This window comes from Acomys russatus, chromosome 17, assembly GCF_903995435.1.
Source record: "Acomys russatus chromosome 17, mAcoRus1.1, whole genome shotgun sequence".
NCBI lineage: Eukaryota > Metazoa > Chordata > Mammalia > Rodentia > Muridae > Acomys > Acomys russatus.
This window is the reverse complement of record NC_067153.1, coordinates 39,068,775-39,087,485: the sequence shown is the minus strand read 5'-3', so window position 1 is coordinate 39,087,485 and position 18,711 is coordinate 39,068,775. Positions and strand designations below refer to the sequence as shown.

General features: G+C 52.9%; 1 protein-coding gene across 1 annotated transcript in view; it reads left to right on the top strand.

The window, feature by feature from the left end:
* Nucleotides 1-18,711, top strand: part of Eppk1 (epiplakin 1) — a 35,387-nt gene that overhangs the window by 16,164 nt on the left and 512 nt on the right. The window contains exon 3 of the mRNA XM_051159345.1: nt 6,858-7,824. Coding sequence (XP_051015302.1) covers nt 6,858-7,824 — 967 coding nt within the window. The remainder of the gene's footprint in view (nt 1-6,857; nt 7,825-18,711) is intronic.

Sequence of the window (18,711 nt, the reverse complement as noted above, 5' to 3'; positions counted from 1 at the left end):
ACTTTGACGAGGAGATGAACAGCATTCTGGCAGACCCCAGCGACGACACCAAGGGCTTCTTTGACCCCAACACGCACGAGAACCTCACTTACCTTCAGCTGCTGCGTCGCTGTGTGAGGGACCCAGAGACTGGGTGCTACATGCTGCAGCTGGCAGAAAAGGGCTCCACAGTGTACCACCTGAGTGACGAATTGAGGCATGCCCTCCGGGAAACCCGTGTGACCCCAGGCACAGGAGACTTCCAGGGCCAGAGCATCTCCGTGTGGGAGCTTCTCTTCTACCGCGAGGTGCCTGAGAGCGTGCGCCAGGATCTGCTGCGTAGGTACCAGGCTGGTGGTCTGACCGTTCAGGAAGTGAGCACCACCCTCATCTCGCTGCTGTCCCGGGACAAGTCTGGGAGCCCAGGTGTAGATCCCCAAGCAGCCCTGGGTAAGGCCACCATGGAGGTGAAACTGGGTCACCTCCGGGGCCACAAGGTCCCTGTGTGGGACATCCTGACATCTAACTATGTGAGCAGGGACACGCGGCAGGAGCTGCTGGCGCAGTTCAGCTCTGGGGCACTGACTCTGCCCATGCTGACCCGCAGACTGACCACAATCATCGAGGAGGCCGAGGAGAGGCCGGAGTCCGCGGCAAAGCTCAGCGTCTCCTCGCTTACCCAACAGGAGTCTGGGGCCAGGAGCTCAGGGACCTCCCCAGACAAGGTCGAGGACAACAGTGACACTGCCAGGCAGCGTCAAGAGCAGGCTCTGCGTGCTGCCACCATGCAGGTACACCGCGGGCAGTTCCGGGACCAGCCAGTTTCGGTGTGGAAAGTCCTGTTCTCCTCCTACCTGAGCGAGGGCCGCCGAGATGAGCTCCTTGCCCAGCACTTGGCCGGCACCCTGAGTCTAAGAGAGCTAATCTCCATCCTCACCCAAGTCATCGAGGAGACGGAAGAACGTCTCAGCAAGGTGTCTTTCCGGGGCCTGAGGCGCCAGGTGACTGCATCTGAGTTGCAGACCTCTGGCATCATAGACCCCGGGACCCTGCGGGAACTGGCCCAAGGGACCAAGACCCTGCAGCAGGTGACCGAGATGGACTCTGTCAGGCGCTACCTGGAGGGCACCAGCTGCATAGCGGGCGTCCTGGTGCCTGTCCAGGGAGAGCCGGGCCGTCAGGAGAAGATGAGCATCTACCAGGCCATGTGGAAGGGCGTGCTGAGGCCTGGCACGGCCCTGGTGCTGCTGGAGGCTCAGGCAGCCACGGGCTTCATCGTCGACCCGGTGCACAACCGCAGGCTGTCCGTGGAGGAGGCCGTGGCCGCAGGCGTGGTGGGCGGCGAGATCCAGGAGAAGCTGCTGTCTGCCGAGCGTGCTGTCACTGGCTACACGGACCCCTACACTGGGGAGCAGATCTCTCTCTTCCAGGCCATGCAGAGGGACCTCATCGTCAAGGACCATGGCATTCGCCTTCTGGAGGCCCAGATTGCCACGGGTGGCGTCATCGATCCCGTGCACAGCCACCGTGTGCCCGTGGACGTGGCCTACCAACGTGGCTACTTTGACGAGGAGATGAACAGCATTCTGGCAGACCCCAGCGACGACACCAAGGGCTTCTTTGACCCCAACACGCACGAGAACCTCACTTACCTTCAGCTGCTGCGTCGCTGTGTGAGGGACCCAGAGACTGGGTGCTACATGCTGCAGCTGGCAGAAAAGGGCTCCACAGTGTACCACCTGAGTGACGAATTGAGGCGTGCCCTCCGGAAACCCGTGTGACCCAGGCACAGGAGACTTCCAGGGCCAGAGCATCTCCGTGTGGGAGCTTCTCTTCTACCGCGAGGTGCCTGAGAGCGTGCGCCAGGATCTGCTGCGTAGGTACCAGGCTGGTGGTCTGACCGTTCAGGAAGTGAGCACCACCCTCATCTCGCTGCTGTCCCGGGACAAGCCTGGGAGCCCAGGTGTAGATCCCCAAGCAGCCCTGGGTAAGGCCACCATGGAGGTGAAACTGGGTCACCTCCGGGGCCACAAGGTCCCTGTGTGGGACATCCTGACATCTAACTATGTGAGCAGGGACACGCGGCAGGAGCTGCTGGCGCAGCTCAGCTCTGGGGCACTGACTCTGCCCATGCTGACCCGCAGACTGACCACAATCATCGAGGAGGCCGAGGAGAGGCCGGAGTCCGCGGCAAAGCTCAGCGTCTCCTCGCTTACCCAACAGGAGTCTGGGGCCAGGAGCTCAGGGACCTCCCCAGACAAGGTCGAGGACAACAGTGACACTGCCAGGCAGCGTCAAGAGCAGGCTCTGCGTGCTGCCACCATGCAGGTACACCGCGGGCAGTTCCGGGACCAGCCAGTTTCGGTGTGGAAAGTCCTGTTCTCCTCCTACCTGAGCGAGGGCCGCCGAGATGAGCTCCTTGCCCAGCACTTGGCCGGCACCCTGAGTCTAAGAGAGCTAATCTCCATCCTCACCCAAGTCATCGAGGAGACGGAAGAACGTCTCAGCAAGGTGTCTTTCCGGGGCCTGAGGCGCCAGGTGACTGCATCTGAGTTGCAGACCTCTGGCATCATAGACCCCGGGACCCTGCGGGAACTGGCCCAAGGGACCAAGACCCTGCAGCAGGTGACCGAGATGGACTCTGTCAGGCGCTACCTGGAGGGCACCAGCTGCATAGCGGGCGTCCTGGTGCCTGTCCAGGGAGAGCCGGGCCGTCAGGAGAAGATGAGCATCTACCAGGCCATGTGGAAGGGCGTGCTGAGGCCTGGCACGGCCCTGGTGCTGCTGGAGGCTCAGGCAGCCACGGGCTTCATCGTCGACCCGGTGCACAACCGCAGGCTGTCCGTGGAGGAGGCCGTGGCCGCAGGCGTGGTGGGCGGCGAGATCCAGGAGAAGCTGCTGTCTGCCGAGCGTGCTGTCACTGGCTACACGGACCCCTACACTGGGGAGCAGATCTCTCTCTTCCAGGCCATGCAGAGGGACCTCATCGTCAAGGACCATGGCATTCGCCTTCTGGAGGCCCAGATTGCCACGGGTGGCGTCATCGATCCCGTGCACAGCCACCGTGTGCCCGTGGACGTGGCCTACCAACGTGGCTACTTTGACGAGGAGATGAACAGCATTCTGGCAGACCCCAGCGACGACACCAAGGGCTTCTTTGACCCCAACACGCACGAGAACCTCACTTACCTTCAGCTGCTGCGTCGCTGTGTGAGGGACCCAGAGACTGGGTGCTACATGCTGCAGCTGGCAGAAAAGGGCTCCACAGTGTACCGCCTGAGTGACGAATTGAGGCGTGCCCTCCGGGAAACCCGTGTGACCCCAGGCACAGGAGACTTCCAGGGCCAGAGCATCTCCGTGTGGGAGCTTCTCTTCTACCGCGAGGTGCCTGAGAGCGTGCGCCAGGATCTGCTGCGTAGGTACCAGGCTGGTGGTCTGACCGTTCAGGAAGTGAGCACCACCCTCATCTCGCTGCTGTCCCGGGACAAGCCTGGGAGCCCAGGTGTAGATCCCCAAGCAGCCCTGGGTAAGGCCACCATGGAGGTGAAACTGGGTCACCTCCGGGGCCACAAGGTCCCTGTGTGGGACATCCTGACATCTAACTATGTGAGCAGGGACACGCGGCAGGAGCTGCTGGCGCAGCTCAGCTCTGGGGCACTGACTCTGCCCATGCTGACCCGCAGACTGACCACAATCATCGAGGAGGCCGAGGAGAGGCCGGAGTCCGCGGCAAAGCTCAGCGTCTCCTCGCTTACCCAACAGGAGTCTGGGGCCAGGAGCTCAGGGACCTCCCCAGACAAGGTCGAGGACAACAGTGACACTGCCAGGCAGCGTCAAGAGCAGGCTCTGCGTGCTGCCACCATGCAGGTACACCGCGGGCAGTTCCGGGACCAGCCAGTTTCGGTGTGGAAAGTCCTGTTCTCCTCCTACCTGAGCGAGGGCCGCCGAGATGAGCTCCTTGCCCAGCACTTGGCCGGCACCCTGAGTCTAAGAGAGCTAATCTCCATCCTCACCCAAGTCATCGAGGAGACGGAAGAACGTCTCAGCAAGGTGTCTTTCCGGGGCCTGAGGCGCCAGGTGACTGCATCTGAGTTGCAGACCTCTGGCATCATAGACCCCGGGACCCTGCGGGAACTGGCCCAAGGGACCAAGACCCTGCAGCAGGTGACCGAGATGGACTCTGTCAGGCGCTACCTGGAGGGCACCAGCTGCATAGCGGGCGTCCTGGTGCCTGTCCAGGGAGAGCCGGGCCGTCAGGAGAAGATGAGCATCTACCAGGCCATGTGGAAGGGCGTGCTGAGGCCTGGCACGGCCCTGGTGCTGCTGGAGGCTCAGGCAGCCACGGGCTTCATCGTCGACCCGGTGCACAACCGCAGGCTGTCCGTGGAGGAGGCCGTGGCCGCAGGCGTGGTGGGCGGCGAGATCCAGGAGAAGCTGCTGTCTGCCGAGCGTGCTGTCACTGGCTACACGGACCCCTACACTGGGGAGCAGATCTCTCTCTTCCAGGCCATGCAGAGGGACCTCATCGTCAAGGACCATGGCATTCGCCTTCTGGAGGCCCAGATTGCCACGGGTGGCGTCATCGATCCCATGCACAGCCACCGTGTGCCCGTGGACGTGGCCTACCAACGTGGCTACTTTGACGAGGAGATGAACAGCATTCTGGCAGACCCCAGCGACGACACCAAGGGCTTCTTTGACCCCAACACGCACGAGAACCTCACTTACCTTCAGCTGCTGCGTCGCTGTGTGAGGGACCCAGAGACTGGGTGCTACATGCTGCAGCTGGCAGAAAAGGGCTCCACAGTGTACCGCCTGAGTGACGAATTGAGGCGTGCCCTCCGGGAAACCCGTGTGACCCCAGGCACAGGAGACTTCCAGGGCCAGAGCATCTCCGTGTGGGAGCTTCTCTTCTACCGCGAGGTGCCTGAGAGCGTGCGCCAGGATCTGCTGCGTAGGTACCAGGCTGGTGGTCTGACCGTTCAGGAAGTGAGCACCACCCTCATCTCGCTGCTGTCCCGGGACAAGCCTGGGAGCCCAGGTGTAGATCCCCAAGCAGCCCTGGGTAAGGCCACCATGGAGGTGAAACTGGGTCACCTCCGGGCCACAAGGTCCCTGTGTGGGACATCCTGACATCTAACTATGTGAGCAGGGACACGCGGCAGGAGCTGCTGGCGCAGCTCAGCTCTGGGGCACTGACTCTGCCCATGCTGACCCGCAGACTGACCACAATCATCGAGGAGGCCGAGGAGAGGCCGGAGTCCGCGGCAAAGCTCAGCGTCTCCTCGCTTACCCAACAGGAGTCTGGGGCCAGGAGCTCAGGGACCTCCCCAGACAAGGTCGAGGACAACAGTGACGCTGCCAGGCAGCGTCAAGAGCAGGCTCTGCGTGCTGCCACCATGCAGGTACACCGCGGGCAGTTCCGGGACCAGCCAGTTTCGGTGTGGAAAGTCCTATTCTCCTCCTACCTGAGCGAGGGCCGCCGAGATGAGCTCCTTGCCCAGCACTTGGCCGGCACCCTGAGTCTAAGAGAGCTAATCTCCATCCTCACCCAAGTCATCGAGGAGACGGAAAGAACGTCTCAGCAAGGTGTCTTTCCGGGGCCTGAGGCGCCAGGTGACTGCATCTGAGTTGCAGACCTCTGGCATCATAGACCCCGGGACCCTGCGGGAACTGGCCCAAGGGACCAAGACCCTGCAGCAGGTGACCGAGATGGACTCTGTCAGGCGCTACCTGGAGGGCACCAGCTGCATAGCGGGCGTCCTGGTGCCTGTCCAGGAGAGCCGGGCCGTCAGGAGAAGATGAGCATCTACCAGGCCATGTGGAAGGGCGTGCTGAGGCCTGGCACGGCCCTGGTGCTGCTGGAGGCTCAGGCAGCCACGGGCTTCATCGTCGACCCGGTGCACAACCGCAGGCTGTCCGTGGAGGAGGCCGTGGCCGCAGGCGTGGTGGGCGGCGAGATCCAGGAGAAGCTGCTGTCTGCCGAGCGTGCTGTCACTGGCTACACGGACCCCTACACTGGGGAGCAGATCTCTCTCTTCCAGGCCATGCAGAGGGACCTCATCGTCAAGGACCATGGCATTCGCCTTCTGGAGGCCCAGATTGCCACGGGTGGCGTCATCGATCCCATGCACAGCCACCGTGTGCCCGTGGACGTGGCCTACCAACGTGGCTACTTTGACGAGGAGATGAACAGCATTCTGGCAGACCCCAGCGACGACACCAAGGGCTTCTTTGACCCCAACACGCACGAGAACCTCACTTACCTTCAGCTGCTGCGTCGCTGTGTGAGGGACCCAGAGACTGGGTGCTACATGCTGCAGCTGGCAGAAAAGGGCTCCACAGTGTACCGCCTGAGTGACGAATTGAGGCGTGCCCTCCGGGAAACCCGTGTGACCCCAGGCACAGGAGACTTCCAGGGCCAGAGCATCTCCGTGTGGGAGCTTCTCTTCTACCGCGAGGTGCCTGAGAGCGTGCGCCAGGATCTGCTGCGTAGGTACCAGGCTGGTGGTCTGACCGTTCAGGAAGTGAGCACCACCCTCATCTCGCTGCTGTCCCGGGACAAGCCTGGGAGCCCAGGTGTAGATCCCCAAGCAGCCCTGGGTAAGGCCACCATGGAGGTGAAACTGGGTCACCTCCGGGGCCACAAGGTCCCTGTGTGGGACATCCTGACATCTAACTATGTGAGCAGGGACACGCGGCAGGAGCTGCTGGCGCAGCTCAGCTCTGGGGCACTGACTCTGCCCATGCTGACCCGCAGACTGACCACAATCATCGAGGAGGCCGAGGAGAGGCCGGAGTCCGCGGCAAAGCTCAGCGTCTCCTCGCTTACCCAACAGGAGTCTGGGGCCAGGAGCTCAGGGACCTCCCCAGACAAGGTCGAGGACAACAGTGACGCTGCCAGGCAGCGTCAAGAGCAGGCTCTGCGTGCTGCCACCATGCAGGTACACCGCGGGCAGTTCCGGGACCAGCCAGTTTCGGTGTGGAAAGTCCTATTCTCCTCCTACCTGAGCGAGGGCCGCCGAGATGAGCTCCTTGCCCAGCACTTGGCCGGCACCCTGAGTCTAAGAGAGCTAATCTCCATCCTCACCCAAGTCATCGAGGAGACGGAAGAACGTCTCAGCAAGGTGTCTTTCCGGGGCCTGAGGCGCCAGGTGACTGCATCTGAGTTGCAGACCTCTGGCATCATAGACCCCGGGACCCTGCGGGAACTGGCCCAAGGGCCCAAGACCCTGCAGCAGGTGACCGAGATGGACTCTGTCAGGCGCTACCTGGAGGGCACCAGCTGCATAGCGGGCGTCCTGGTGCCTGTCCAGGGAGAGCCGGGCCGTCAGGAGAAGATGAGCATCTACCAGGCCATGTGGAAGGGCGTGCTGAGGCCTGGCACGGCCCTGGTGCTGCTGGAGGCTCAGGCAGCCACGGGCTTCATCGTCGACCCGGTGCACAACCGCAGGCTGTCCGTGGAGGAGGCCGTGGCCGCAGGCGTGGTGGGCGGCGAGATCCAGGAGAAGCTGCTGTCTGCCGAGCGTGCTGTCACTGGCTACACGGACCCCTACACTGGGGAGCAGATCTCTCTCTTCCAGGCCATGCAGAGGGACCTCATCGTCAAGGACCATGGCATTCGCCTTCTGGAGGCCCAGATTGCCACGGGTGGCGTCATCGATCCCGTGCACAGCCACCGTGTGCCCGTGGACGTGGCCTACCAACGTGGCTACTTTGACGAGGAGATGAACAGCATTCTGGCAGACCCCAGCGACGACACCAAGGGCTTCTTTGACCCCAACACGCACGAGAACCTCACTTATCTACAGCTGTTGCAGAGAGCTACTGTTGATCCAGAGACTGGCTTGTTGTTTCTCTCTCTTTCTGAGTTTTGAATTGTTTTTTCTTTTGTTCCCAAGGTTTGTGGTAGGTTCCTCAGCATTTTTATCATCTTTGACGTTAGGATAGTTATAATCTCTTTTGTCTTCAGCATTTATTTTATTTTTTTTTTAATAATCATGCTTTGGTCGTTAGGTTATAGTCTTTTCTTCCTACTGTGCCCGTTTTTGTTATCTTCGTATGCTGGTATGTGCTCTTTGTCGTTTTTCCTCTGTAAATGTTTTACTTCTTATGACTATTTTCTGTTGTTTTAATGGGAACATGGGTTTGGAGGGCGCGGTCTTTTATTACAGGCTCTCATTGTAATCCAGAGAACACCACAATCACTCAGTGTGTAATCCACACTGGTCCCAAACCCACTAGCAATTTATTTTTTGTCTTCCAAGCCCTGGGATTGCATGTATGAGCTGTCGTGTTTGGCAAAAAATCTTCAGCATTCGGGCTGGAGAAGTGGCTCAACAGTTAAGAGCACTGGCTGCTCTTCTGGAAGACCTGGGATCCATTTCCACATGGCAGCTCACAAGTGTCTGTAGCTCCAGGTCCAGGGCATTCTAGCACCTTCACAAACACACATGTAGGCAAAACAACAATGCACATAAAATAAAAGTTAATAAACCTTTTAAAAAAATCTTCATTTTAAATCTATGGGCACTTTGCACATGATACCTTGATTTTCCCTCTGTACTTTAGTAAGACGTTGCTCATCCTTTCTCTGTATACCACTGAGACCTCCCAGCTGTGTGTTGTATTACAATTTTTAGTATATACATGGCTTTTGATAATAAATGGATTTTCTGCTTTTCTAGGGACTCGTTCTTACTCCTGTCACCTGTATTACATGCCTCCTTACTGTGTGCTGAGCATTGATCATCCGTTTGCTGTGCCCTTTGTGCAGTGCAGTCTTGTGGGTCACCCCCCCCCCGCAAGTAGGGACTAGCAACTGCCCTGGGAGATAATTTGCCAGGGCACATATGCCTGACATTCCTGTTACCTTGAATGATTTGAGGCTTTTCTGTTGTTTTATGGAGAAAATGGTTTCTTTTGACTCAGTGTTTGGAAGATTCAAGGGCACGGCTTTTCAGCTGGCAGAGTCCCTGAGTGGTGTAGGATACCCCACAAAAACTACAAGGACAAAACAACAGGTGCTGGTGAGATATTTCAGAGGTTAAGAGCACTTGGCTCTTTCAGAGGACCTGGGTTGGGTTAAACACATGATGACTCACAACCATCCATAACTCCTGTTCAAATTGGTTCAACATCCTCCTCCGGCCTCCAAGGGCACTAGAGACTCGGGTGGTGTACACACACACACACACACACACACACACACACACACACACACGCAAAACACTCATGGACATAAAATGAAATAAATCTAAAAAAAAAAAAAACCCCACCAAAGTTCATATTTTTTAATTTTAACTTTGTTTATGATTATCATTTTTGGATTTTATATCTTTACTTGCCTTTATTGTATGAATGTTTTGCCTTGCATGTATGTCTATTTGCCAAGTGTGTTCCTGGTTCCTGTGGAGATCAGAAGAAGGTATCAGATCACCTGGAACAGGAGGTACAGGCAGCTGTGAGCCATTGTGTAGGTACTGGGAATCAAACCTGGGTTCTCCAATGCTCTTAACTGTAGTGGAGATAAACTTGCTTTTGTTTTGATCCCATGTGTAGGATGGGGAGCAGACTTATGAGATAGCAGGTGATGTTTATCCACTAGAAGATGAACCACTTCATTGGAGGCGGGGGGGGGGGGGGGTGGGGGTGGGGTTCTTGGTTTTTGCCAGCTGAAAAACATGTTGGTACAGATGCTGAGAGGAGAGATATATATGAGCCCAAAACAGGAGGCTGGGCTTTTTGAGTCTTGGTATTGTTTGGCTGTTCATTGCTCCACTTTGAGATGCTCCTAGAGAGAACTTCTCCAGGGAAGGCTTCAAGGCTTTGGGCTCCAGGTGAGGCTCCGGGTTCTGGTTTGCTCCAGGTTCCAGCAGCAACTTTGGTGGAATTGCTGGTCTTCTGAAATGCTGCCAACTACGCCAGGGGAATCGTTCCCAGGAACTGACACCCAGAAGAGTTTGTTCTTGTTCTCCTTAGTCTCCTTTCCCTCCTGTTTAGGGTAGCTGGGTTGTAAGAGAGGGACATTTACTTAATAAGTTCATAATAAAGAATTGTTAAGGAAACTGAGCCAACAAGTGGCTCCCAAAATGGGGCCCAATCCCACGACCCTGGGATTAAGAGCTCTACTAACTGAGCTAGCCGAAACATTTCATTTCCATTCTGGCATTAAGACCTGGTGGGGGGAAGGCTGGAGAGATGTCTCAGTGGTTAAGAGCACCATCTGCTCTTCCAAAGGTCCTGAGTTCAATTTCCAGCAACCACATGGTGTCGCATAACCATCTATAATGAGATCTGATGCCCTCTTCTGGCCTGCAGGTATTTAAAAAAACAAACAAAAAAAAACAAAACAAAAGAAAAAACAAAAAACAAACAAACAAAAAAACCTGACAGGGATGATACTGCGGAGAATAGAAATCAACCATCCAGACCTCATCATGTTTTCTCTGTTCAACTAGTTTCCATTTTTCTTCACCCCCTTTTACCAAAGGTGCTTTTTGTTTTCCCAGCCCTTCAATTTCTTTCCACATTTTCTCCATCTGTTCAGTCAAGTCTGCAATTCTTTCCAAAATGATAGAATTTACTGACACTTCTGGTTTTCCTATCTTATTAGCCTTTCTTCTAATCCTTCTAAGAATGAAATACAATAAAAAAGACAAAGGAAAAAAAAAAACAGAAAATTCCCTCTAAGTTCAAAGCAGGAAAGATTTTTGCAACAGTAGTTGCGATTTTGCTGATACACTGAAATAGCATTTCTGTATCTTCAAAATCTTTCCTTGTACCATTAGAAGTTACAGAACCCATTGTGCCCCTCGGTGAGCGCCACTTGTTGGCTCGGTTTCCTTAGCCTCACCCCTAAAGCTCTTGTTTGAAGCTTCATTCACAAAATCTTAATCCTTAATGAAGATATTAAACAAAGGAACCAAACGGTCTGACATGTGGACAGAGGTTGCTGTTAAGCCGTGCTCCTAGGAGTGCCCCCAGAGTGCAATTAACCACTGATCTGGGCCAGGTATAGAGGGTAGGGCTGTGCCTGGGTCCCCTAACTTAGTCAGTAGTGTGGGTACCCACAGTGGCCTTGGCTGCCTCCTGCTGTTTAGAAGAACCTGCCCAGACTACCTGCAATGTCTCTGAACATAGTTTTCTCTGAGCTGATCCTATCTGTGCTGAACTTCCAAAATCCGGGAATTGCTCTACTACAGGCTGGTCTTTCTTTCTTTCCTTCTTTCACAACTTCAAAGGCAGTGATTTTAGCTTTTTTTTTCATTTGGTTTTGCTTTTCGAGACAGGATTTCGTTGTGTAGCCTTGGCTGTCTTGGACTCACTTTGTAGACCAGGCTGGCCTTGGACTGCCTGCCTCTCTGCCTTCTGAGCGCTAGGATTACAGGTGTGAGACACCACGCCCGGCATGTGATTTTAGCTCTTGCTTGTCTCTTTGAAGTTCTTCTCCACGTCTCAAATTGGAGAATTCTTTTTCTGTGTGATCTATAAATAATATAAATTTATATACTTCTATAAATATAATAGCACGTCTGGCTGATTGGCTCGTTGTTTTTGGTGGCACTGAGCAGTAAACCTAACATGTTATTTTAGATACTTCTAACCCTTGGGCCATCATCACTGCCATTTGTCAACCATGTTCTCTCTCCACACTCAATCATTCCAGCAGGCAAAATGTAGAGCCTTTTTATTGTTATTTATCTTGTATTGTTTTCATGACCTGAGCCTAAGCTGTGGGTGAACTGTGTGAAGTGTGGAGGATCTCTCCTCTAGCTAGGCTGCCTGGATACTGCGCCCCATACTCTGGGATCCAGAGTCACTCTTTTTAAAAAAATGTTTATTTATTTATTTATTATTAGGTATACAGTGCTCTGCCTGCATGTACACCTGCAAGCCAGAAGAGGGCATCAGATCACATTATAGATAGTTGTGAGCCACCGTGTGGTTGCTGGGAATTGAACTCTGGACCTTTGGAAGAGCAGGCAGTGCTCTTAACTACTGAGCCATCTCTCCAGCCCCACCCCCCCCCCCCCCCCCCCCCCCCCCCCCCCCCCCAGAGGCACTCTTGTGATCAGCCATTTAGATACCAGGACCTCTCCCCACCTTTTAATTTTCTATGCCGCCAGGAAATTCCATATTACTATGCTCAGAGTAAAGCAGCCAGAGAGAAAAGAGGAGAGAGGGTACTTGCCACACTGCTGTGGCCTACCAGGACCTGGTGCCTGAACCCTGTGTCCACAAAGGTAAAGATTCTGGAGGCTCTTAGGTCCTTAGAATGGCACCCCGTCTGACATCACAGAGTTGGGGAAGACAAGAGAAATGGAATTCATATTATATTCTAGATATAGTGGTTCTCAACCTTCATGCTGTGGTGACCCCCGACCACAGCATCCTTCCATTGCTGCTTCATGATGCAACTTTGATACTGTTATGAATTGTACTGTAGATATCTGATAGCAACCCTCAAAGGGGTCACGACCCAGAGGCTGAGAACTTGCAGAGGGATGAGTACGTTTCTCTCAGGACTTGAACTCAACCACAGCAGTGCTCAGACTCCACTATCCTCAGACCAAGACCATAGACACAGCAAAAGGGTAGCCAGGCAGACCCACCACCTTCCGAATTGCTCTTTGATCTGATGCTCCCATCCTGCCACCGCTGTGAGCATGCGGTTCCGATCCAGAGGGGTTAGGCTGTGGGAGCCCTGGGCTGAGGCACATTCCTTTACCTTGGCCAGCCATGGAGGGCTCAGGGATTACTACTGTGACTTGAAAAGTAACCACATGCCAGGTTCCAGTGACTGGCTGGAAACTTGTAAGCACCAACCACGAGCTGCTTCCTCACCCAGCAAATTCTTGTCTGCCGCTGAAAGGATGTCGCTGGCTATATACTGTTCTAAGATATTCAGGATCCTCAGACACAATCAAGGTTTGGACAATGCTGACAAGCAGGCATGAAGTGTTCTGGGATAGTCAGTGGGCAGCATCCTGTGTGTCTGAAAAGGAGGAAGGTGAGTGGGGTCAGCATGCCAGAGGGGCAGTAGCCCAGTCTTGTGGCTGTTAGTCTCTGCATTTGCTGTTCCCCAAAGCAAGTCTTCTCATTCTGAGATCCCTTGAGAAAGTGTCTCCCAGCCTTACACTGCTACACTCACAAACTGACCATGGCTTTTGTTTTGATTTTGTATTTCAAGACAGGGTTCCTCTGTGTAGCCTTGGCTGTTCTGGAACTCTCTTTGTAGACCAGGCTAGCCTCTTCTTCCTGAATGCTGGGATTAAAGCCATGCGTCACTGCACCCAGCTCTGACCATGGCTTCTGAAGAGATTGAATCTAGTAATATTTCCCTTTTATTACTTTAAAAAATATATATTTATTTATTATTTATACAGTATTCTGCCCACATAAGGAGGAAGCATATTTCATTACAGATGGTTGTGAGCCACCATGTGGTTGCTGGGAATTGAATTCGGGACCTTTGGAAGAGCAGATGGTACTCGTAACCTCTAAGCCATCTCTCTATCCCTTTTATTATTTTATTTGGGGGTAGGGGAGAAGAGTGAATCTAGGCTCCCAGCTTCGGCTACTGCTTTCAACTCCCAGTACCACCGTTGGCCACTGTCTACCTACTCTTTGGCCAATAATTGATATCTCAACATTCTAGTTTCCTTTTTTTTTTTTTTCTTCCCAATCTAAGGGGCATAAATAACAGCACCTGACTCAGAGGTGGTCATGTGTACAAGTCAAATGTCTCCTAGAAATGATCCAAAAATGTCTGCAGTGACAGTGCCATGGGACAGCTTTTGTTTTTGTTTTTGTTTGTTTTGTTTTGTTGAGACAGGGTTTCTCCATGTTAGCTTTGGCTGTCCTGGACTTGCTTTGCAGACCAGGCTGCCCTCGAACTCACAGCGATCCGCCTGCCTCTGCCTCTGGAGTACTAGGATTAAAGGCATGTGGCACCTCGCCCGACTCAGGGACACCTTTTAACCTGCTTGTAGTTTTTCTCTTCTTATCTAAATAGAAGACTCCTCCCCCAACAAATCAAGCCAAGGCATGCTTCTAGCTAAAAGGAAATTAGGGTTGCTATAGAAACAATAGAAAAGCACAAATGAGTTAATAGCTTGTGTTCAAAACTGACTTTATACTGGGCATAGAGGCCTGTGCCTGTAATCTCAGCACTCAGAGGTTGTGGCAGAGAGATCATGAGTTTGCAGAACTCGGCCTTGAACAAACGTCAAAACAACAACAAAGCAACACACACACAGAGAGAGGGAGAGAGAGAGAGAGAGAGAGAGAGAGAGAGGAGAGAGGTTGTGGGGGAAGTCACAGAAGGCTGAAGCCTGAATGCCAGGTATTAACTTAGTTCTGGCAGCTTTATTCTCTGCTGGTCAGACATGACTTCTTGTCCAGCTGCCAACTTACTATTTGTTCCTTTTTCCTGGTGACATGAAGGACAGATTGGGGGTAGTCCAGTGCCTGCCTCTTTCCCTCACTCAGTTTGCCTAGTCTTTCTTGACCACTCCAGGCCCAGGAGGAGTTGTTTGACAAACCCAACAGGGCAGGGAACCACCCAGAGAGGAGCAGAGCCATGGCAACAAGGGAGGAAGAGGAGTATGTCATCTGCCTGTGAGAGCCCCTCCAGGCTCTCCTATGTAGAGGCTGGGGTAGGAGCTGACTCATCTGATGCAGGGCTCACAGTGGGGACTGATGGCTTCACAGCAAAACACATGGATGGCCTCCATCCCATACCACGGCTGAGACACTGGAGGGTCAGGAAGCATCTAATTCCTATGTGGCCCAGAGACCTGCCACGAGTCACATTTGCAGCTATTTTTGACTGAAGGAGACACAGAAGAATCTGGCACTTCTTCCATCGCGGATCACCTTGGGATCAGGAAAGATGGAAAACTGGAGATCTCTCAAACATTTTTTTCTTTTTTTTTTAAATTTTTATTTTATTTGTTTGTTTGTTTGTGTTTTGAGACAGGGTTTCTCTGTGTAGCCTTGGCTGTCTTGGACTCGCTTTGTGGGCCAGGCTGGCCTCAAACTCACAGCGATCCGCCTACCTCTGCCTCCTGAGTGCTGGGATTAAAGGCGTTCACCACCACGCCCATCCTCAAACATCTTTTTAAAAGATCCTGAGGGGGCTGGAGAGATGGCTCAGTGGTTAAGAGCACCACCTGCTCTTCCAAAGGTCCTGAGTTCAATTCCCAGCAACCACATGGTGGCTCATAACCATCTGTAATGTGATATGGTGCCCTCTTCTGGCCTGCAGGAGCACTATATACATAATAATAAATAAATAAATCTTAAAAAAAAAAAAAAAAAGATCCTGAGGGCTGGATTTGGTGGCTCACCCTAATAATCTAAGGAACCTAGAAATAGCAATAGGTATACAGAGCCCCCAACGTGAAGGCACACCCAACTGGATGGTCTTGAACACAGGTAACATGGCTCCCGATCACTGATATTCAAAATCACAATCAAATTTCCCTGGAAGAAGCTGTGCCTTGTTGAGTGCACTCCACTTTTCAAAGCAGTGCCAGCAAGGCACAGTGGTACAATTTTTTTTTTTTTTTTTTATGGTTTTCCCTCATCTCAGCATCTGGGAGTCTAAAATGAAAAGATCCTTTTGAGCCGTTTACAAGCATCCTGAACAATATATCGAGGTTCTCATCTCAAAACACATAGAATGAAACAGTGCCCACCACACCATCAAAGACCAGGGCACACCAAGAGTGATGGTGGCTGCGGAAAGGAGAACTCCCAGAAACAATGGAGAAGCAACAGGCACAGGCCCTGGTCACCAAAATGGTGAGGCAAGCCCAGAGATATCACCAGGAAACCAGTATTTTACTAAACGAAACTGCCACACTGGCAACCACAGTCAGTAGAATGAAATGGGTTTAACAACTGACAGATCTAAGCAGCATGTCAGAAAACTTGCCCGCAGAGGTGGGTGAACTGCAAGGCAGTGTGCAACAGCCATTGTGGAAGCCGTTGTGCACACGGTGAGGGAAGTCACGAAGCAGAAAGAGAAACTGGGAAGCAAGGCACATGGCAAGATCTCCTAATGAACCCCAACCAATTTCTGAAGGGATAGGGCTGGGAAATGAGCAGAGGGAATATTGGGAGGCGGGAGGAGGATGAAATGGAGTTTGCCAGATCTGACCAGACATTGATGTCTACTTGAATGTGTCTATTTGAAGTTTCCCAAAAGTTGGGTGTGATGGCACACTGCTTTACATGCCTCCAGTACACAGGAGGCAGACACACAGGCAGATCTCTGTGAATTAGTTCAAGGCCAGCCTGGTCTACATAGTGACCAGGCTACATAGTGAGTTCCAGGACAGCCAGGGCTACCAAAAGTGAGACAAAACCAACCAACCAACCAAAACAAAACAAGTTCCCAAGGCTGGGGGTGTAGCTCACTGGTAGAAGACCTGCTTAGTGTGTGCAAGAGGCTAGGCTTAGTCCCCAAAGCTCCAGAGCGAGCCAAGGAGCCACACATAGACATAGACCCTTAGTAAGGGAATGTGTATACAGTGCCACCCTCAGTCTGGTGACTTGAGCATCACCTACGGGGGTCTGCTTGAATTATTTTGAGGATCATTACCAGGTCCAGCCTCTGCATTAATGGTCTATAGCAACGTTTGTGAGTCAAGCCAGATTGATTACAAAAGTCTGTAGTAGGAAGCCCTCCACACAGTGAATCCAGACCCCACCCACCCACCCACCCACCCACCGAGCTCATAAGCTGCGCTTGCCTAGGACCCCACTCTTTGATTCTTCAGGGTTTGTTCCTATTCTGTGCACAGTCTCAAAGTATTTCCCATGTTCTTCTGGGGATTCTGGGGTGCGTGCCTGTTGTATGGCAGTCTTTCCTTGTAGCTGAGACTCTGGCTGGAGTGATGCCCACAGCTACATTGTAATCCTTGACACAGGCAAGGTGTTCTTTACTTTCAGGCCATACCTGGTCAAGGGTCCTTGCCACATTCCCGGGAGTATTTTTCTAGCTTCCTTTCTTCCTACCTGAATTGCCTGGCCTTTGGAGACATCTGCCTAAGCCCTGAGAGCCACATGATAGAGGGAAACAAATTCAGAAATTGGATCAGCAGGGACAGGCTCAGAGAGACCATGATGGGTCACCTAAGGAGCCATGATAGATCCACAGGAGGTATAAGAAAGATACTGGGTGCTAAAACACAAGGCGGGATGTCAAGGGCAGAGATGATTTCTGAGAAGGGGTATGACCAGAGGACATCTGATAAATGGTAAGCGCCTGACAGAATGTGGCATTGCATAGGTGCAGAGGCAGAGACTCAGGGTGTGGGGGCAACTGGATCTGGCACAGTGGCCGAGGAAGGCGACCAAGAGCAGACCTCAGTCTTAGGCCCCATGCCAAATGTTGGATTCCAGAACCCTCCCAAGATCCAACAAGAGTTTGTCTCAAAATAAAGGCACTTCCCAAGCGCTAGGGGTTAGGATGCACACATCTCTGTGACCTGTGACTGGTTATAGGGCAGAAAGAGGAAGAAAATGCATCAAAGTTTGGCTCAAATGTTGCTGCCTCGAGAAGCTCTTTGAAGCACCTACTTAAGCCAGTGTATCCTTGCCCACACATCCATCGCACTATTGATGGGGCCCTGGTGTGAATACTGTCCTTGGCACCAAGAGCAGACACCCTGCCCTTACAGACCCACGTTGAAGCGTGGGCAGATAAAGCAGATCAACAAAGGCGGTCAGGTGCCCAGTGCCATGAAAACAGTTGTGAGGCTAGGGAGCATGCAAGGATGGAGCCCAGGAGGTTCATCTGAGAAATGCCACCTGGAGGAAGTAGACCCAACGGATGACAGGAAGTGTATTCCATACATAAGACACAGTCAGAGCAACAATGGAGGGGCCTGTCAAGTACAGTAAATAGCCAGAGCCCAGCATAGGTTTGACTTCCACTTAGGCTGCTTATAGAAACCAGCAGTGGCTGGTTAGATGGAGCCTAGGGGAAACGTCTTCTCTGTGGTCCTCAGAAAGCCTGTGGTCCAGCCAGCAGTGATGTGTGCACGCATGCCGCTAGCCTAGGTGTTATGGATTGGTTTTAAGATTTATTTTATTTGTATGTAATAATGAGTGCCTACATGTATGTACATGTACCACCATGTGTGTGCTTGAAACTCATGGAGAACAGAAAAGGGCATCAGATCCCCTGAAACTGGAGTAACAGGTAGTTGTGAACTGTCACACAATTGCTGAGAATTGAATGTGGAGCCTCTGCAAGAGTCCTCAATGTCACAACTTTTTTTTTTTTGAAACAGGGTTTCTCTGTGTATTTCTGGTTGTCCTGGAACTTGTTCTGTAGGCCAGGGTGACCTCGAACTCACAGAAATCTGCCTGCCTCTGCCTTCCAGGTGCTAGAATTAAAAGTGTGCACCATCACTGACTGGCTACAACATCCCTAGTACCTGCCCCGCCCCCAAGATGCTCTGCTAACAGTTTTGGTGCAGACACTCCAGTGTGACCAAGGTCCCAGTTAAACAGACACAAATAGGTGGATCCAGGGACTCGGGAAGTGTCTTCCAAGCATTGGCCCTGTTCTGGCTTCTGTGGCGAGTGGAGGGTTAACTCATCTTGATCTACTAAACTGCCTAGCTCTTTTCAGGTTAGGATGGGTAGAAGACCAGGGCAAGCTGCTGCATTCTGAGCAGGCTATGACACAAGCCAGGAGCAAAGGGAGCCGAG